Here is a 22,711-nt window from a genome sequence, read left to right on the forward strand (position 1 = left end):
TCTACTTTGATTCTATTACATACTCAAAGAACACTATATCTTATTCAGATAATACACTTTCTGATCTACAATGAATCGAGATATTTAATCATGCAGATGATGGAAATATGAAGTCTGAATGGAAGAAATAGCAAGAGGCTTCACAGCCCATTGTGCTACCACAATTTATGAGCTGATCTTGTGTCTGGTCCACTTCTCAGCCCAATCCCCATTTCCTCCGTTTCTTAAACATATCACTTCCGACCCCAAACATTATTCCTGACTCCCATCAGGCAAAAGATATAAAAGCCTGTAAGTATACAACAGAAGGCTCAAGGACAGCTTCTATCCGATTGAAAGTGCGTTTGCATGATAATATGGACTCTGAATCCAGCAATCTACCTTGTCATGGTCTTGTGCCTTACTGTCTGTCTGCATTGTACTTTACCTGTAACATTTTATTCTGCATTTGATTATTGTTTTTGCCTTGTACTACCTCCATGTGCCAGATGTTATGAAGTGATTACATACAGTTGATGGCATGCAAAACAATTTTTCTCTGTACCTCAGTAGGTAATACTAAACCAAGAAGTTTCTCATTTTAGTCTTCCATGGTTGGTCTATTCTCTTATGGCCTGGTCTTGTTTTTGCCCCTACAACTAGGAGAAGTATCTACCCTGTAGTCACTCTCAGAGTTCTGGATGCCTCCCCCAGTCTCAAACTCCAGCAAGCGTAGCCTTCACACTTTATAAGGATCCCTCATTTTACATTCCAGGAATCAAGATGTTGAATTGTATATATGATTATATTTCCCTAGATACAAACTCTAAATTGCATATTGTACTCAAAGTGAGATGTGACCAAAGCCCTGTATTATCTCAGCAAAACTGCACTAGAACAAAACTGCTGTTTGTCTTCCGTTCCTCATGGTACAACTTCTGGATCCTGTGAACCAGCATACTGCTGTCCCCGTGCATCTCTATTCAAATGTTTTTCTTTAAAATGTACAATTTCACATGTGGTTAAATTATACTCCACCTCCCACCTTCTTGCCCACTAACATAACATTAATATTTTCAATTTTGCAGATTGCTTTCTCTTATCTTCCTCAAAGTTCACTTTCTGAAATAGATCAGTAAACTGAATCATTAACTGTATTGCATGCAAGCCTTTAATATGATTTGAACACAGTCAAAGATCCCATCCCAATCTTTGTTGCACACAATCAGCTACAGACTACAAAACTGACAAGTTTGTTCTTTCTTTCTGTCCTTAATAAACCTTGTCCCAAATATGATCAACAATCCCATGATTCTTTCTTTTGAGGTAGTTTTAAACGCCTTTTTAAAACCTTACGTGCTACATTCACTGGCTCCCCTTTATCAAGCATGCCAGGACCTCCCTCAATAAATTATAAGATTATTAAAAGTAACTTTCCTTTCATGAAACAGTGCGAAACGTTTCCAATCATATTAATCACAAGAGATAATTGCAAATACTTCCATTTGTATTTTCCAGCATCCACCCTTCCCGATAAAAATCAGTGACTTGGACTGCATTTAAATGAAAACTACAGTGAGTAGCTACTGTATTTCCCTCCCTTTTCTGAGGATGCTGAGCCTGCACTGGGATTCATCTAAGCCATCCGAGTTAAGATCAGCTAACTCATCACTGCACTCATGACAATGCCTTTAACTATCTCTTTATGAGCATCTTCATAAAGGAGGAAATACTTTGCCTTGCTAACTTGTACAGGGAGCTACACCACAGTCTTGTGATCAATGCAATAATTTACCTTTTTTTAAAAAAGATTAAGAGAAGTACTTTTAAATGTTGTACTTTCCAAATATGAAGGCTATACTGAATATAACCTTGTATTTCACTTTTCACAACCTATATAAGCAATTCCATGGCTTAAAGCTATTCATCAGATGCAGGCATGGGTTTTAATAACCCAGTAACCTTCTTCTAGATTTTAGCCTGCAATCATGCAAGCACATTGTAAAGCAGCATGGAAAAGCATTTTTCTAAGCTTTCAAATGAACAAGTACAAGTTCACTCAATTCAGAAAGGGATCTTTGTTATAATCTTTAAAGCATGTATTTAATGAAATGAATAGATCTTGTCTAAAAGTACTACATCAAAGCTGACCCTTCTTGCCACCTGGTACTGCAGTCCAAAACAATCTTTGTTCCTAGCTGACATGTAATGCTGTTTCAAGGCAGTAGCTGGCACCGCATCATAATATTTTTAATAGTATTTTTTTCAGCTGTTCATATAGAACTCTAAAGAATTTTTGGACTCAGCTGGATGAAAAACAATAACTGATGCATTTTCATAGAAGATACTTACTTATGCATGTGGCCTGCCCCAACAATGACCATAATGTAGTAAGAAATTCCAGTCTGAAGAATAAAATGCAAAGCATACCTGAAGGAAAAATACATCATAATGATTATGGACGAACAATACAACATGGAGTCAGAGCAAAACAAAGTGACACAACAATCAAATAGTTAACTGCATACAAAATTAACCAATTCAATATACAGCATCTAATTGTTAAAACAAATGGAGTGAAGCACCAACAATGAGACTTGAGAAAGAACACAATATGTTAAAGGCCGTCAAGAGAATATTGTCAGCATTTTCCCTCATTGTTATCTGTCCACCCCTGGCTTGGATTCATTATAAAATTACCATTGTTTTCTTTCTTCTCTCCATCCTCTAGGTTTTATACGCTGAAATAGTATGCTGTTTTAAGTGGCTAACATTGGATGTGATTCTGAATAGTCTATCAAAAATCAAATCAGTAGCTTGCTATTTCAGCAATGGGTCTAACCAAGGGATAGATTATTTTGTTTGCCTACCTGATCATGATGCAGTTTTGTTAGCAATTTCTATGAAAATCATTTCATTTTATTAATAGTTTCACTTTATCCTTTCAGGGTTGTTAGTGGGGATAAGCTCCTACTACCTATTAAATGCTCCCAATGCCTTGCATCTCAAACAGCTTCTGACAACCAAGTGCAGCTCCTGGCCTTCATACGTGGCTTAGCTACTAAGCCCGGCAGAACTATTTCTACTGAATGGAAAAGCAGCAAGTATGCGGGTTACTGCCACCTAAAAACCAGTCGCTTAGGGTAGATAGGGTTCGCTAGTTGTGGTTGGCAGATCTCAAACCTCTGCTGCCTTGTGCCTATACCCATTCACGAGGAAAGCTTCGGGAGTAAACCCCAAGGAAATATCCAAAGCTGGAGTCCCTAATGCAGCCCTCCATTGAGTTCAATGCTGACAGGCAACACCTGAGAAGCAGCTGGTGCCAAAGTCTCTCTGTTTCTAACTTTCCTTTGGATTCATCAGCTGTGGGGAGAGGGAAGCCAGCTACGTGGGTAACAGATTGCTTTCCACATTGTTCTGCCTGAGCTTGTGTATCATATAGACAGATGAGACATAATATCCTTGGTCAATCCCAACCAACAGGACATTCCAACATTGGATAAGGATGAAAGCATTCCAAATACTCAATACATTCAAGTCATTTATGTCTTATTTATATGGCATTTACAAGATATTTATGTCTTATCTCAATGCCACCATTTACAAAACACAACTCAGCACTTTAGAAATCTCTGTTGGGTTAGTCAACAGCATGTAAAAGATCATGTGTCCCCTTTAGGCAGGAGGAAGGCAGGGAAAATTGTTTTGACATATTACACCCAGATCCCACGCTGGCTCATAGCACGTCAATGGTGAAGAAAGTATGATGATTCATTTTATTGACTGTATATTCATTTCAAAGAAATGTGGAACCAATTTGCCAGAAGCAGTTAAAGAGTTCAACAGTAAATTGCATTGTTTAATTATTATTTTGAAAAGGTTAGCTTTAAAGATCAGCTTTACTTGTCACACGTACATTGAACCATGCAGTGAAATGCATCGTTTGCATCAAATCATCAGAGTCTGTTGAGTGTGGCCACGGTTCAAGCACTGACATAGCATGCCCACAGTTTACTAACCCTAATCAATTATCTTTAGAAATGTGGCAGAAAACCAGAGCTCCTGGAGGAAATCCACATGGTCACGGGAAGCACACACAGTACAAATTCCATACAGACAAAGGCAGTAATCAAATCTTCATCTTACAGCTAGCACTGTAAAGTACTGAGCTAACTGCAATGCTACCATACCATCCTCCTTTGCTACTGTGTCCCCATATACACATGTAAATATTATAAAACCCCAATGCAAAACACTGCAACTCAGTGGGAGAAAAGGAAAATACAGGATCAACATAAACTTCTCATGCATCATAAGGGAGATGGAAAAAGTATTTGCTAAATTTATGCTACTTTTCACCTGAAATCACCAAGTAACTCTTAATGGTGTAATAATTATCACTCCAGCCCATTAAAAATCTCTGAATTTAGCAAAGTTTTAATTTATCTGTTGCTGGCTATATCCATTAGCTGCTCATTACATAGCCTCACCAAATCAGAACATCAAATTTTCCTCTTCACCCCAATCTCCTGCCTTCTTCCCATATCTTTTCATGCCCTGACCAATCAAGAATCTATCAACCTCTGCTTTAAATATACATTAAAAACTAGGCCTCCACAGCTGCCTGTGGCAAAGAATTCCACGGATTCACCACACTCTGGCTAAAGAGTCTCCTTACTTTCATTCTAAAAAATACCCCACTCTATTCTGAGGCAATGTCCTCTGGTCTTTAACTCTCTCACCAGAGGAAACTTCCTCTCTACATCTTCTCTATCAAGGCCTTTCACCATTCGATAGGTTCCAATGAGGTTACCCCTCATTCTTTTGAATTCCAGCAAATACAGGCCCAGACTCATCAAACGTTCTTCATATAACAAACCATTCAATCCTGGAATCATTTTTGTGAATCTCCATTGAACCCCCTCCAGTTTCAGTACATCCTTTCTAAGATGAAGGGACCAAAATTGCTCACAGTCCTCCAAGTGAGGCCTCACCAGTGCTTTAAAAATTCTCAACATTACATCCTTGTTTTTATATTCTACTCTTGAAATGAATGCTAACATTGCATTTGTCTTTCTCACCACAAACTCAGCCTACAAATTAACCTTTACGGAATCTTGCACAAAGACCCCCAATTACTTTTGCACCGTAGATTTTGCATTTTTTCTCCATTTAGAAAATAGTCAACCCCTTCATTTCTTCTAACAAAGTGCATGACCATACACTTTCTGACACTGTATTTCACCTGCCTTTTTTTTGCCCATTCTCCTGATCCAAGTCCTTCTGTAGCCTTTTTGTTTCCTCAAAACTACCTGCTCCTCCACCGATCTTCATTTCATCTGCAAACTCTGCAACAAAGCCACCAATTCCATCATCCAAATCATTGACATATAATAAAATAATCAGTCCCACCAAAGACCCCTGTGGAACACCACTTGTCACTGGCAGCTAACCAGAAATGGCGCCCCTTTATTCCCACTCTTTGTATTCCTACCAATCATCAGCCACTGCTTTATCATTGCTAGACTCTTTCCTTAATAAAGTGGGCTCGTATCTTGTTAAGCGGTCTCAGGTGTGGCACATTGTCAAAGGCCTTCTGAAAATCCATCCAGGTACACAAGGCCAACCGATTGTTTTTTTGTCTATCCTGCTTATCTCTTTAAAGAATTCCAACAGATTTGTCAGGCAAGATTTCCCCCATGAGGAAACCATGCTGACTGCAGCCTATTTTATCATGTGCCTCCAAGTACCCTGAGACCTCATCATTAATAATCATTTCTAACATCATCCCAACATCTAAGGTCAGACTAACTGGCCTATAGTTTTCCCTTCTTCTGCCTCTCTCCCTTCTTGAAGAGTGGGGTGACAATTGCAATTTATCAGTCTTCCAGAACCATTCCAGAATCTAGTGATTCCTTAAAGATCATTACGAATGCATCCTAATCTCTTCAACTACCCATTTCAGAACATAAGGGTGTACACCATCTGGTCCAGGTAAGAAGACTTATCTGCCTTCAGATCTTTTCAGTTTCATGAGGACCTTCTCCCCAATTATGGTAACATTATGCACTTCATGACCCCTGACAAATGGAACTTCCACCATACCGTTTTCTACTGTGAACGCTGATGTAAAATACTTATTCAGTTTATCAGCCATTTCATTGTCCCCCATTACTACCTCATCAGCATAATTTTCCAGCAGTCTTGCCACTCTATTTTATTTATCTGAATAGACTTTTGGTATCTTCTTTATGAAGCAATCACTCTATTGAGGCTATTCTAGACACCCTCCCTCCAATAGCAACAGAGACACTGATGAACAGATCAGGAGGCAGGGTAACCATAAAATAAATGGTAGGGTTGTTAGGATGGTGGACTTCAACTTCCCCAATATTGATTGGCAACTCCTTAGTGTGAAAGATTTAGATGAGGTGATATTTGTTAGGTATATGCAGGAAGAATTCCTGATACAAGATGTAGACAGGTCAACTGGAGGAGAGGCCATACTGGACCTGGTGCTAGACAATGAACCAGATTAGGTATCGGATCTCTCTGCCGATAAGCATTTCAGTGACAGTGATCATAACTCCCTGATCTTTACCATAATCCTGGAAAGGGATAGGAGCAGATGACATGGGAAAGTATTTAATTGGGGAGGGGGAATTATGATGCTCTTAAACAGGAACTTGAGAATGTAAATTGGGAATAGACCTACTCAGGGAGAAACGCAGCAGAAATGTGGAGGTTGCTTAGGGTGCACTTGCTGGGGATTCTGGATAGGTTTGTCCCAGTGATGCAGGGAAAGGATGTTAGTGTGTAGGAACGATGGTTGACCAAAAATGTGCAAGATCTTGTCACGAGAAATAAGGAAGCTTACTTAAGGTTTGGGAAGCAGGGATCAGACAGGGCTCTAGAAAGTTACCAGATAGCTAGGAACGAGCTGAAGAGTGGACTAAGGAGAGCTACAGGTACCATGAAAAGGCTTTGGCGATAGGATTAAGGAACATTTCTGTAGAAGGCAGAGGGTAGTTGTAAATGAAGCATATTCTGCCTGGAAGTTGATGACCAGTGGTGTTCTGCAAGGATCTGTTCTAGGGTGCCAGCTGTTTATGACTTCTATAATTGACTTGGATGAGGAAGTGGAAAGGTGGGTTAGCAAGTGTGCAGGTGACATAAGGTTGATAAGAGTTGTGAATAGTGTTACAACAGGACATTGACAGAATGCAGAGCTGGGCTGAGAAGTGGTCGATTGAGTTCAACCTGGAAAAGTGTGAAGTGATTCACTTTGTTGGGCAAATTTGAAGGCAGACTACAGGGTTAATGGCAAGATTCTTAACAGTGTGTATCTTGGGGTACATATCCATAGATCCCTCAAAGTTGCCACATAATTTGATAGGGTTGTTAAGAAGGTGTATGGTGTGTTGGTCTTCATTAGTCAGAGAAATGAGTTCATGAGTTGCAAGGTAATGTTGCAGATCTATAAAACCCTGCTTAGACCACCCCTGGAATATTGTGTTCATTTGGAGTCACATCATTATAGGAGCTGAATTTGTCACAGGATTCCTTCTTCCAATGCTAAACTCCAAACCAGCAACATTATCCCCATTTCACTCCAAGGAGTTTTGTATGGAGTGTTGGCCTTCATTATTTGGGGGATTGTATCAGATTTATAAAATCCTGCCTACACCATACTTGGAATATTGTGGTCAGTTCTGGTTGCCTTATAGGAAGCATGTGGAAACTTTAGAAATGGTACAGAGGAGATTTACTAGAATGCTGCCTAGACTAGAGAGCATGTCTTATGAGGCTAGGTTGAACAAGCTGAGGCATTTCTCTCTGGAGCAAAGGAAAATGAGATACGACTTGGTTGAGGTATACAAGATGATAAAAGTGGATAGCAAGACTCTTTTCTAGGGTGGAAATATCTAACATGAGGAAGTACACCTTTAAGGTGATTGGAGGAAAGTGTAGGGAGAGATATCTGACGTATAGTTTTTTTTTAAATACAAAGAGGTACTGAGTGAGTGGAACACCCTGCTGGGGCTATTGCTAAAGGCAGATACATAAAGGCATTTAAGAAATTCTTAGATAGGCACATGGATGGCAGAAAGCTGAGGTCTATGAAGGAGAGAAGGGCTAGTTTGATTGTTCAAAGAAAGGTCAGCACAACATTATGGGCCAAAGGGCCTGTACTATGCTGTAATGCTCTATGTTTTAACTCTGGAACGATTGTAGAGCCAGTGTTAATTGGGGCTTTTAGAGTACCAAATCGTTCCAGCAGCCTGACCTTTCCAGATCCATAGGAATACTTGGATACAAAACCAGCTTTAATCTTATAGCAAAGGAACTTGCTCAGTCATCAGGACAACATTCCTGGACTCCTGGACATTCTAGCTCAAGTAATGCAATGACTCTCAGTACCATAACCATCCTCAAGGGTTCACCAGATTTCCATATTCTATCTTGTAACCAATGAGGATAAAAAGAGAATAGAACTAAAATGTCATAGGGCATGTCTTAATTATTCCCATCAGAATATTGTTGACCAGCCCGGATGAAACAAAAAAGCCAAGAATGTCTTCAACCACAGAGCGTCGAAAACAATAACATAATGTAGAATCTCAGTACTGACACAGTGGAAAAAAATGCAGTACAGTAGTAAGTCAATGCAGGTGGTGGTGCCAGGACAGATTTAAAGTAATTTATTGTCTGTAACTCTTAAGTGTGAATTATAAATTCAGTAACAGGCAATGTAACTGCACACACAAGGCGATAAAATTAATGCAGTAGATTTACATCATAAAACACAACTGTATCCCGCTCAACAGGCACGGTTGAGTTACTAACGATTAAATAAAATAGGCATGTGAAGGATAGTCAAAGTTAACCATGCCAGTTCAATGGAAGATAAGTTGAATTTACTGGGTATTTGATAATTACCCTAGGAGTCCAGTACCCACAAGCTAGGAAGGATTAAAGTTAAAGAATTTCTCCAAGCAATCTGCAAAGGCAGAGTGCAAGATGAGTAATTATATTGGCACCTAAAGCTAAAGCAAACAGGGAGGGGATCTTAAAGGATAAATAAGGTTAAATTATAAAACTGTGGAAGTGGAGGTGGTTGGTGGATTTGAGAGGCAGAAGCTTTGATGATTTAAGAAAGGTGTGCTCAGTTGAATAAAGGCTTTGGATTTCTAAGCATCTAAATGCTTGGGTGGATGATAAATAGAGCTATTAGAGTTTAGCAACTGATACTGGATGATGGAGCTGTATGCACTATGGTGATAAGCTCTATGCCAGGCCACAGCAGAAAGGATAAACAGGGCTGTAGAAAGGACTTTAAACTAATAAATGGGCTGGGTTTAACGTGGAAAAACAGTGTTCATAATGGCTGCAAGATAAGTTAGAAAGGAATGACAGAAAATGCTAAGTCATGACAAATAATGAAAATACTTCATATTCAGAAAAAGGCATTGAAAGACTGATGTATTCAATATACTTTTGTCTCAATTTACAAAACAGTGCATTAAGTTCAAAGAGTGAGTGAAGCACCATTAAGAAACCATTGCTGATTGCTACACAAACAAGAGGACTACAACCAGAAATGCACCATAAAACACAAGACGCTGCAGCTATTAGACCTGGTAAAGAGTTGATCATGACTGGGAGAACAATATTCCCAAGGGTCTCGGCCCAAAACATTGACTATTTACTCTTTTCCATAGATCCTGCCAGGCCTGCTGAGATCCTCCAGCGTTTTGTGTGTGTTGCTAATATTCCCAAAAGGCTATTTTGACATGGAAATTGGGAAAGCTGAGCAATATTGATTCAAAAAGATTACACAGATTGAAAGGTCTACCTATTAAGAAAAGCAGTCAGTGCAAACACCGTGAATGGACTTAAGAAACAACAACAAATGCAAACATTCTTCAAAACTTCTTGACACGGTAACTCAACAGCATGATGCATAAATACAGATCATGGAAGCACGTAACAAAAAAAAAAGAGGCATCCACATTAAGTCACAGGGTAAGGGATATAAATTAAATGGAATCACAATCCCAATCAAGAGCTAAGAGCAGTATTAGGCCATTCAGACCTGCCATTCTCCCTATAACCATTAACCCCCTTAATCAAAGTCCTATCACACTCTGCATTAAATACACTCAATGACTTGGTCTCCAAAGATTCTCTGCCCACTAGCTAAAGAAATTCATCCTTATCTCAGTATTAAAGAGTCAACACTTTTCTCCCCCCGAGACTGTGCTATTACAGGAATTAGCAACAGGACTGGGCAAAGTTGAAAGGTTACAAATCAATTGTAAAGCATCCAACTTCATAAATATCCTTCTAAGCTTAAAACCTTTGTAAAATTTTCTAATGAATGTGTTATACATCGTATGCATGAGGGGTTAAAATCAATATGATGGGTCCCTCAAGGATGGAAATGTCGCAGATGTAGGTGGGAAGTGACTGAACCAAGGGGAATAAAATGTCCACCTACCCCAACTTCCTCTTATCCCCCTTAGTTCAGTCCCTTCCCACCTTCACATAACACTCCACATGCTCTCAATCTCAACAACTTTCAATTCCCTGGCCCTGAATGCCTCATTTTCACCATGGATGTCCAGTCCCTATTTACTTCTATCCCCCACTAAAGTGGCCTTAAAGCTCCCTCCTTCTTTCTTGACAAAAGACCCAATCAGTTCCCTTCCACCAGCACTCTCCTCCATCTGGCAGAAATAGTTCTCACCCTTAATAATCTCTCCTTCGGCTCCTCCCACTTTCTCCAAACTCAAAGTGTAGCCATGAGCACCAGCTATGTTTGCCTTTTTATTGGCTATATGGAACAACTCCTGCTCCGAGCCTTCCCTGGTAATGGTCCCCCACCCTTTCTGTGCTACATTGACAACTGCATTAGTGTTGCTTCATGCACCCATGCTGACCTCACCACTACCATCAACATTGCCTCCGACTTCCACCCTGCTCTTAAATTTACTTGCCGTCATTTCTGACATCTTTCTCTCCATCTCTAGAGGCAAACCATCTACCACTATCTTTTATAAACCTATCAATTCCCATGGCTATCTTGACTGTACCTCTTCCCACACCATCTCCTATAAAAATGCCATTCCCTTTTCCTTTCAAGTTCCTTTGTCTCTGTTAAGTACGCTCCCAGGATGAGGCTTTCCTTTCCAAGACATCAGAGATGTCCTTCTTCAAAAGACGGGGTTTCCCTTCCTCTGCCCTCACCCACATCTCATCCATTTCTCAGTCATTCATGCCCACCCCATCTTCCCAATGCCTCAACAGTGATAGATTTCCTCTTGTCCTCATCTGCCATCCCAAGAGCTTCAACATCAAACACATTATTCTCTGCAATTCCACCATTATCAACAGGATCCTATCACCAAACATATCTTCACATACTCACACCCATTCTGGTTTCCACAGTGATTGCTCGCTCTGTGATTCTGTGGTCCATTCATCCCTCCCCACCAATCTCCCTGCTGGAACTTACCCTTGCAAGTGAAAGAAGTGCTAACCCTGCTCATTCACCTCCTCACCATTCAAAACCCCAAACAGCTTTTCCAGGCCAGGCAAAGCTTCACCTATAAATCTGTTAGGTCATCTCCTGTATCCAGTGCTTCCAACACAGACTCCTCTACATTGATGAGATCTGATGTAGTTTGGGGCACCGCTTTGTTGAGTTTCCATCCACAAAAAAGTGTAATTTTCTGGTGGCCAACCAATTTACTTCCTTTCCCCACTCACAATCTGACATGTCATTCCATGGCCTCCTCTTCTGCCATAATGAGGTCACTCTCAAGTTGGAGGAGCAACACCACAGATTCAGTACAGGTAGCCTCCAACCCAATGGCATGGACATAGATTTCTCCAACTTCTGGTAATTCCCCCCACCTTCCATCTTCTTCAATTTCCCACTCTGGTCTCCTACCTCTTCTCCCCACCTATCACCTCTCCCATGGTCTACTCTCCCTTTCCTATCAGATTCTTTCTTTCCCAGCCCTTTACCTTTCCCACCTATCACCATCCAGCATCTTACTTCATCCCTACTCCTCCCACCGACCTTGCTTCACCGACCACCTTCTACCTTGTCCTCCTTCCCCTACCGGTTCTTATTCTGGCATCATCCACCTTCCTTTCCGGTCCTGATGTAGGGTTTAACCCCAAAACATTGAGTGCTGATTCATTTCCATAGATGCTGCCTGACATGAAAAGTGAAATTTGTCTTAAATAGTTGTGAAAGAAATTCAGCCAGTTTGGTACCAGGATGTTTTGTTAATCTTCCCCTGGGAGGGACTGGTTGGTGATCTGTTTCTGGTTAGATGTAAGAGAGCCTTGACTTCAGCTCATGGAGGAAGAAAGAAGCGGCTTTGGTCACATTCACCAGGGACAAAATGGCATGGATATCACTCAGCAACAGGAGGAAACAAAGTAGCCAATATTTTGTCTTGTGAACAAGCACTTCCTCATGTTCACAGATTTATTTTAGGCCCTCAGTATTTAAATCTATAATCACTCAGAGGGTACTCCACCCATAATCTCCTCCATGAAAGGGGCTCATAAGAAAATGAGGGGAAAAAACAGGATTAGACTGTTCACGCTCTCTGCTGACTTTTACCTCATCATTGCCTTCCTGAACATACCCAATACCATTCAATTTTCTAATTACCCTTAAATCTACTAAGTGTCTTGATTGTACGGTGTGTCCTATTATACTGGCATATTTGGGAACTTGGTGGTGTTGGACTACCAAGTTTTCCAGCGATTGGATCAACCACGTAGATATCACAGCGAAGAAAGCTCACAAACTCCTTTCTACCTCCTCAGAAGGCAACAGAAATTTGGCATGCCCCTGTCACTGCCTCAGTAAAGTAGCCAGCACAATCAAATACCTCATCCATTCCATATACTCTCCCTTCTCCCCTCTTCCATTAGGCAGAAGATAAAAAAGCCTGAAAGCATGTACTATCAGGATCAAGGACAGCTTCTACCCTGCTGTTATAAGACCACTCAATGGATCCTCACAATAAGCTAGATTCTTGATCTCTCAATCTACCTCATTATGATCTTGCACCTTATTAGTTACCAATACTGCACATGCTCCATAGCTGTTACAGGACAATAAGGCAAGGTGTCAGTCCAGGCTTCGGGCTTCGGGTACCGAGGAGTCTGATAGCTTGGGGGAAGAAACTGTTACATAGTCTGGCCGTGAGAGCCCGAATGCTTCGGAGCCTTTTCCCAGATGGCAGGACGGGTGCATGGGGTCCTTCATAATGCCGTTTCCTTTGTGGATGCAGCGTGTAGTGTAAATGTCCGTGACAGCGGGAAGAGAGACCCTGATGATCTTCTCAGTTGACCTCACTATCCGCTGCAGGGTCTTGTGATCTGAGATGGTGCAACTTCCGAACAGGCAGCAATGCAGTTGCTCAGGATGCTCCCAATACAACCCCTGTAGAATGTGATGAGGATGGGGTATTAACTGTGCAGGATGAGCTTTTCAATGTACACATGGCAATAATAAACCTATTCCAATTCTAGCAGTTTGTAACTCAAGACAGAAGCCTTCTTGGGTTGGGAGTCTCAGTAGTTGAATGAGACAGAATTCAATGCTAATTTAGAATCAATGATTTGTATAAGGGACCTTAATATCCAAAAATCAGCCTTGAATATTTAAGCCTGTATTGTAAAAAAAATTTTTTCATGGTGGTCCTGACACCTAATCTTACTATTTTATCCCTGCTTCTAAGTACCCCAATCGGAATACACATCCCTACAGTTCAATGCAAGAATTTTGGACGGTTTCAATTGTATCATATTCTTCTGAACTCCAGTCAGTGTAATTGTAATATGCTGAATCACTTCTCGAAGAATATTAAATCTCAATGCCAAGAACCAGATCTAATGAACTTTTATTTCATTCAGTCTACCACAAATATATCTTTTCTTAGATGCGTATACAATACCTGCACATAATATGGAGGACACGGTCTCACCAAGGCTCTATATAATTTTAGCTTGTTGGCGCGTTTAGCTTTCGTCTAGTGATCTGAAGGTTGCTAGTTCGAGCCTTGGCAAGGCACTTAACTACACACATTGCTCTGTGATGACACTGGTGCCAAGCTATATGGGTTCTAATGCCCTTCCCTTGGACAACATCGGCGGCATGGAGAGGGGAGACTTGCAGCTTGGGCAACTCCCTGCCTTCCATAAAAAAAACCCTGCCCAGGCTTGTGCACAGGAAACTTTCCAAGGTGCAAATCCATGGTCTATCGGGACTAACGGAGGCCTACATATAATTTTAGCAGTATGTCTTTAATGTTACAATCTATTCCTCTAGCATGGGGCATCAGAGTTCACAGATCAATTCCGACATCGTCTGTAAGGAGTCTGTACATCCTCTCTATGGAAAGCATGAGTTTTCTCTGGGAACGCGTGGGTTTGGATCGGAAGGTATAGAGTCTCTATGGGCTGAGTTAAGAAATGGCAAGAGTAAAAGGACCCTATTGGCAACTGTATACAGGCCTCCAAGCAGCAGCCGGAATGTGGATTACAAATTACAGCAGGAGATAGAAAAGGCATGTCAGAAGGGCAATGTCATAATAATCATTGAGGATTTTAACATGAAAGTGGATTGGGAAAACCAGGCCAGTACTGGACCTCAACAGAGAGAATTTGTAGGATGTCCAAGGAGTGGCTTTTTAGAACAGCTTGATGTTGCAGCCACTAGGAGATCATCTATGCTGGATTGGGTGTTGTGCAATGATCTGGAGGTGATCAGTGGAACAGTGATCACAATATGATTGAGTTCACTTTGAAATTTGAGAAGGAGAAACTAAATTCCAATGTGTTGGTATTTCAGTAAAATTACAATGGCATGAGGGGGAACTGGCCGAAGGGACACCAGCAGGAAGGACAGCAGAGCAGCAAAGGCTGGAGTTACTGAAAAAAATGAGGGAAGTGCAGGAGAGATATGTTCCAAATAAGAAGAAATTTCTGAATGGAAGGACGACACTACCATGGCCAGCCGAAGTAAAAGCAAAAGAGAGGGCATACAAGGAAGCCAAAGCTAGTAGAGAGAAAGAAGATTGGGAAGCTTTTAAAAACTTACATAAGGAAACCAAGAAGGTCATTAGGAAGGAAAAAAGAATTATGAAAGGAAGCTGGTGACTAATATCAAAGAAGATACTAACAGCTTTTTTAAGTATATAACGGGTAAAAGAGAGTTGAGGGTAGATATAGGACCAATGGAAAATGGCGCTGGAGTTATTGTAATGAGAGACACAGATGGCAGAGGAACCGAATGTGCATTTGCATCAGTCTTCACAGTGGAAGACATCTGCAGTATAGCGGACATTCAAGAGTGTCAGGGAAGTGAAGTTTGTGCAGTGAAAATTATGACTGAGAAGGTGCTCAAGAAGCTTAATGGTCTGAGGATGGATAAATCTCCTGGACCCGATAGAACGCACCCTCGGATTCTGAAGGAAGTAGCTGGAGACATTGCGGAGGCATTAACAATGATCTTTCAAGAATCAATAGATTCTGACATTGTATCAGATGAATGGAAAATTGCAAATGTTACTCTGCTATTTAAGAAGAGTGGGAGGCAGCAGAAAGGGAACTATAGACCTGATGGCCTGACATCAGTGGTTGGGAAGTTGTTGGATCCAATTAAGAGGGATGAGATTACGGAGTACCTAGAAGCACATGACAAGATAGGCCAAGCCAGCATGACATCCTGAAAGGAAAATACTGCCCGACAAACCTACTGCAATTCTTTGAGGAAATTGCAAGCAAGGTGGACAACAGAGATGTAGTAGATGTGGTGTACTTGGATTTTCAAAAAGCCTTTGACAAGGTGCCACACATGAGGCTGCTGAGCAAGATAAGAGCCCATGGAATTACAGGAAAGTTACTGGCATGGGTGCAGGACTGGCTGATTGGCAGAAAACAGAGTGGGAATAAAGGAATCCTATTCTGGCTGGCTGCTGGTTACCAGTGGAGTTCCACAGGGGTCGGTGTTGGGACTGCTGATTTTTATGATGTATGTCAATGATTTGGACTATGGGATTAAAGGATTTGTGGCTAAATTCCAATGATACAAAGATAGGTGGAGGAATGGGTAGTGTTGAGGAAACAGAGAGCCTGCAGAGAGACTGAGGTAGTTTAGGGGAATGGTCAAAGAAGTGGCAAATGAAATACAACGTTGGAAAATGTATGGTCATGCACTTTGGCGGAAGAAATAAACGGGCAGATATTATTTAGGTGGGGAGAGAATTCAAAATGCAGTGATGCAAAGGGACTTGGGAGTCTTGTGCAGGATACCCTAAAGATTAACCTCCAGGTTGAGTCAGTGGTGAAGAAGGTGGGGTTGTAATGTTGGCATTCATTTCTAGAGGTAGAGGATATAATAGCAGGGATATGATGTTGAGGCTGTATAAGGCACTCATGAGACCACATTTGGAATATTGTGTGTAGTTGTCAGCTCCTTATTTTAGGAAGGATATTCTTAAATTGGAGAGGGTTCAGAAAAGATTCCAGAATGAAAGGATTACCATACGAGGAACGTCTGGTAGCTCTTGGGCTGAATTCCCTGGAGTTCAGGAGAATGAGGGGCGATCTCATATAAACATTCCGAATGTTAAAAGGCCTGAACAGATTAGATGTGGCAAAGTTATTTCCCATGGTAGGACAAGAGGGCATGACTTTAGGATTGAAGGACGTCCACTTAGAACAGAGATGCAAGAAAATTACTCTAGTCAGAGGGTGGTAAATCTGTGGAATTTGTTGCCACGAGTAGTTGTGAAGGCCAAGTCATTGGGTGTATTTAAGGCAGAGATTTAAGGGGATGAATGTTAGAATTGGATCAGTCCATGATTGAATGGCAGAGCAGACTTGATGGACCAAATGTCCTACTTCTGCTCCTATACCTTATGGTCTTATGGGTGCTCTGGTTTCCTCCCTCAGTCCAAAGATGTACTGATCATTAGGTTAATTGGTCATTGTAAATTGTAGATTGGGTTAGGGTTAAATCAGGGATTACTGGGCAGTGTGGCTCAAAAGGCCAAAAGGACCTATTCTGCTCGTTATCTCAATAAATAAATAAATGTTGATCACTTATCTTTGTACTTCTATATACGAGGGGTGATTGATAAGTTCGTGGCGTAAGGTAGGAGTCAATTTTAGAAAAACTAACACATTTATTTTTCAACATACTCCCCTCCTACATTTACACACTTAGTCCAGCAGTCATGGAGCATACAGATCTTGCACCCCCAGAAAGTGTCCACAGGTGGGTGATTGATAAGTTCGTGGCCTAAGGCAGAAGAAGATGAGTTATACAGCTCTTGTTGCATGCACATGGAGGTTAACTCTTTGAGTGATTACACAGAATGTTTGAAGTTAATAACTCATCGGGGTGATTGATAAGCTTGTGTCCTAAGGTAGAAGGAGATGAGTTATTAACTTCAAATGTTCCGCATAACCACTCAAAGAGTTGACCTGCATGTCCAAGATCCGTATGCTCCATGACCACAGGACTAAGTGTGTAAATGTAGGAGGGGACTACGTTGAAAAATAAATGTGCTAGGTTTTCTAAAATTGACTCCACGATCCACAAACATATCAATCACCCCTCGTAACTTGCTGCAAAGCTTGTTTGGAAGAAGTACCTGTGAAACTCCTTGATACATTTACATTGTCATCTGGAAAGATAATAGAGGAAATTCAGCAAAGACCAAGAGCTTCCATGAGCAACTAGAGGGTTTTGAGTGCGTAACACTCTCATTTTAACTTTGTGTTCTTGAGCAGGTTAATTGTAAACTTCCTCTTTGCATTGGGGATATTTAAGGAAGCAATATTCTTCACTTTCAGTGGATGTCATAGTCATAAACCCAACCCATTTATTGCCAAGGTATATTTTGTGTTTATAGTGCTATAAATGTATGACTAAGAAATTGTACTCTGGCCATACCTTGTGCAATAGTGATAGTTATTTCTGGCCTTTTAAACTATTGATTTCTGTTTTAATGGGGCCTGATGAATCTGGAGTAATCACTCAAGTTGTGTAAATTGAAACAGAAAGTGAGAGAAGAACTCAGCTGGTCAAACTGGAAGAGAAACCAGTTAATATTTTGGATTAAGGAGCCTTACCCAGAATATGGTGAGGGTGAAGGGTTTACTCTTTTTTAAAATCCAAGTTGAGGGTAGGGGTGAAGTGTAAGCAAAGACTACATGGGGATCAGTTAACACTGAACAGATGATGAGGATAGTTCTGACATTAGGAAGGCATTTTAGAGTGAACAGGTAATGAAGGGACATAAATAGAACAGGTGAGCAACTTATTGGAAATTGAATCATTCAGAGTTCATTCTAGATGTTTGCAATATACCCAGACAGATTTTAAGGAGCAAAAAGGCAAAGTAATTTGGGGAGTATTCCAGAGCTTGTGGCCTATGCATCAAGAAATGGTGACGTGACTAATATTAGAAATATTCAAGGCGGCAGAATTATAAGAATGAATACATTTGACATTTTAAAGAAAGATATGTCTTGGGAGGCTAATGGTTCAAGAATCCATTAATGGCATTCTTCAATATTTGCTTCAAAACTTCTTCCATTTGTGCAGTTACTTATCCAAGTTATCTTTTCGCAATGTTGTTATTAACTGTTTCCATCACTTTTCAGTTGCTCTATTCCAGATCACAACAATTCATGCTGCATCTGGTTCTATTCTCCAATCATCTTAAATCTGTGCTTATCAACTCATCTGCCATTGGAAATAGTTTTGTTTTATTTGCTCTCTGTAACCATGCATAATTTTGCACTCCTCCAAAATCTCAACCATCTCAACAGAAAGTCCTTAGGCCAATTCTATGATTCGATGATATCATGCCTGATCTGCAACTGCCATCAATATCCCCACCTTTGGCACCAGATAAGATGTAAAATTAACAAATGACCTAGCATTAATTTGCATCTCCAGAAGGAAGTTCCAAATAGCCACCATGTTTTGAGTCTAATGTACTTCCTAACTTTAATTCTGAAATTCATGGCTAAATTTTCTAGATCTCCCGAAAAACTGTTTTTATTCTCTTGATCTTAATATAGAAGTACCAATTAAATTCCAAGATAGATTATCAATTTGCATAGGTGATACACTTAAACCTAATTTGCAGACCCCACCCAAGGCAATTATGTCTTTCCTAAATGTGGTGCCAGAACTATTCCCATCACTTCAGAGGTGGTCTTTTTGATGAATTGCAGGAAAACTTTTTTTCTGTGTTAACTTTCATCACCTAGATTCAAAAGCCAACACTTTATAAGCCTAAGTTTGTTTTAAACCACTACATGACTTTAAAACAATGCTGCATGTACAAGGACCTGATTCTGTTCAGATCTCCACTGTTTCGAGCTTTTCACTATTTGGAATAAACTGCATTCTTTAATTTACAAAGAACTTCGCAAATGAATATATTGAAATAAGCTAATAGTTACATGATCCAATCACCTCGACAAACTATAGATTATATCCATGATAATCAATATTTAATCAAAGATGCATGCATCTATTCATCACTTAAGGGGTGTATGTTTCCATCCCTTGCCATATTCGCAGAATATATTGTTGTACATCTTACTTAATTGATTACATACTGGTTAATCAGGAAAAAATAGGAAGGAAGGTTAATGAAAAGTAAAACATCAGTCTACTTCCTGCTTTGGCCAAATCAGATCAGTAGCATTGCTGCAGCATAGGGACAGCGGTCATTCTTGGAACCAAAGGAAGATGAATTCAGTGGATTTAAGGAAGAAAAAAGATAGAGATTAAGGATGGGCCATTGCTTAGTGCAAAAAGATGCTTGTGTACATAATACTGCCACATCCTATAAAGTCTGACCAAAAAAAAAGGCCAAGTGGCCATTTTGTGGAATAAACTATTTGAAATGCAAGTAAAGTGATAACTTATGTGCAGCATGTGAGAATGAGAAGATTAGAAACTGAGCTAAAAGACTGCCATACAGCTGAGCTTCCACTAATTTGCTTCTTGATACAAAATATTGAAAAGCTATAAAGTACAAGTAGTCACTGAACTACACAAGCGACCTGGTCCCAAAAACATTCCAAAAGCAGATTTCTCCCTCAAAGATCAAAGTACATTTATTATCGAAGTAAACATTATACACCTTGAGATTCGTCTCCTTAGAGGTAGCCACAAAAGAAAACCATTAGAGCCTATTTAAAAAAACACCGTCAAACACCCAATGTGCAAACAGAAAAACAAAATGAATTGTGCAAACAATAAAAGTAAGCCAATAGGATTCAGATCAAAAGTAAGTACATGGACACAAAGTGCAGCAGCCTGAGCAGGCCACAGCCTCAGCCTCCGTTCAGCAGCGAGCCAAGTAAACATCATGGAGCTCTTAGATGGAGCCCAGAGCAGGCCACACCTTCAGCTCAGAGTGGAACAAATGTCATGAAACAGCGAGCAGAACTGGCCTGATCCTTGCCTCTGGTCCCGACACCCTGCCTTTCAATCCACCTGACCCGGCATTTAAATCATCCGAACATTGTCACTAAATCAGCAATATCAGCTTTCCATGGCTGCCCATATCATATAAATCTGCACACACTGCAAAATTATTTCATTTCACTGAATACCCATTATTAAACTAATGGAATATATACTGTATCCACTCATAAATAAATATTATAAAACATTTTATTATTGTCCTCAAAAATGCATGGCAGAAATTGCACAAAGTTGGATTTCTGCAAGTCAGGTCATTTGTAACATGGGGTGCACTTGTACCTACAATTATACAGCTCAGGCATCACACAAATCTTCTAAGCCTTGAGCGCTCAATTTCTCCATGATAAATGGACAACAGGCAGTATGGAAGGTTTTAGTTTAATGCTCAAAGTAAGTTCACCACCTGTTAGAACAGGATGCAACTACCATGAGCGTATAGAAAAAGTAGGGAAGAACTACAATTTGTTCAACTGCAAAGTGTGTTTCACTTAATAGCACTCAGGACTCTGAGTGAGAACAGAAGCATTTAAGTGATATGTTATGGGACTTGCTTACAAGTTTTACCTTACAGGAATATAAAAAATGCAAGTTGGCCAACAGTTAGTTAATAATTGACTGGCTAATTAGCTCATTAATAGCAGTCAATAAAAAGTAAGTAGGATCAAGCAGAATGGCTATTGTGAGAGGGGGCCAATGTAGGAATGGGGAGATGTGGTTTCATGTGTGTAGTGGCAATTCCAGACCAAACTTGAATCACTGAAAAATGTTCAGCAGCATGTAGCAGGGCTTGAATGCTATTACCTCTTACAAAATGAAATCCAGCAACATAGGTGACAAGGCTTTGCTGCCAGATGAGTTCAATGCCTTCTATGCTACCTTGACCATCAAAACTTAAGATCAACTCTCCATGAACTCCCAAAGCCCCATATGACTGTGATTTCAGTCTCTGAGGTCAATGTGAAAGCATCATTCAGGAGGGTGAACCAACGGAAAGCATCTGGCCTAGATGAGATGCCTGCCAGAGTACCAAAAACCTGTGCAGATCAACTGACTGGAGTGTTTACTGAGATCTTTAACCTCATGCTTTGGCAGCCTGGAGGTACCCATCTGCTTCACAAGCAGGTTTCAATTTTACTGGTGCATTTGAAGAACATGGTAACCTGCCTCAATGACTATTGTCCAGTAGCACTTACATCGACAGTGATGAAGTGTTTGAGAAGTTAGTGATGCTACATATCAACTCCTGCCTGAGAAGGAATTTGGATCCACTCCAGTTTGTCTAACAGCACAACAGATCCACAGCAAGTGATATTTTATTGGCTCTTCACTCAAATCTGGAACATCTGGACAGCAAAGGAGGATACATCAGGATGCTCTTTATCAATTCCAGCTCATCATTCAGTACTATCTTCCCGCATAACTAATTAATAAGCTTCAAGACCTTAGCCTCAATACCTCCCTGTGCTTTTGGATCCTCCATTTCCTTGCTTGCAGACCTCAGTAAATTCAGATTGGCAACACCTCCACAATCTCCATCAGCATAGGGGAACCACGAGGAATATGTGCTTAGCCCCTGGTCTACTCGCTTTACAATTGCAGCACATCTCAGCTCCAACGTCATATTCAAGTTTGCTGCCAACACCACTGATGTAGGCCGAATCAAAGGTGGTGATGAGTCAGCAAATAGGAAAGAGATTAAAAATGTGGCTAAATGGTAGCACAACAACAACAACTTCCTCAATGTCAGCAGGACAAAGGAGTGATTATTAACTTCAGAAAAGGGAAAACCAGAGGTCCATAAGCCAATCCTCATTAGAGGATCAGAGGACAAGAGGTTCAGCAACTTTAAATTCCGTAGTGTTATCACTTCAGATGACCTGTTCTGGGCCCAACACAGAAGTGCAATTATCAAAAAAGCACGGCAACAACGCTATTTCCTTAGAAGTCTGAGAAGATTCAGCATGACACCTAAAACTTGACAGACTTCTGTAGTTGAGAGTGTACTGACTGTCTGTATCACAGCCTGGTATGGAAACACCAATGCCCTTGAACGATTGAATATTAATCCAACTCAGGCAAAGCCCTCCCCATCTCTGAGCACATCTACATGACAGTTGTTACAGGAAAGCAGAATCCATCATCAAAGTCTCCACCATCCAAGACATGCTCTCTTCTCAC

General features: G+C 40.6%; 1 protein-coding gene across 4 annotated transcripts in view; it reads right to left on the reverse strand.

Annotated features, from left to right (window-relative positions):
• mboat2b (membrane bound O-acyltransferase domain containing 2b) overlaps positions 1 to 22,711 on the reverse strand; it is a 142,522-nt gene that overhangs the window by 84,387 nt on the left and 35,424 nt on the right. For 3 of the 4 annotated variants that reach the window (XM_059981933.1, XM_059981936.1, XM_059981934.1), the window contains one exon: positions 2,332 to 2,409. The exons of the other annotated variant lie outside the window; for it this stretch is intronic. In XM_059981933.1, coding sequence (XP_059837916.1) covers positions 2,332 to 2,409 — 78 coding nt within the window. The remainder of the gene's footprint in view (positions 1 to 2,331; positions 2,410 to 22,711) is intronic. 4 annotated transcript variants of the gene reach the window in all.

Source organism: Hypanus sabinus, chromosome 10, assembly GCF_030144855.1.
Source record: "Hypanus sabinus isolate sHypSab1 chromosome 10, sHypSab1.hap1, whole genome shotgun sequence".
Classification (NCBI taxonomy): domain Eukaryota; kingdom Metazoa; phylum Chordata; class Chondrichthyes; order Myliobatiformes; family Dasyatidae; genus Hypanus; species Hypanus sabinus.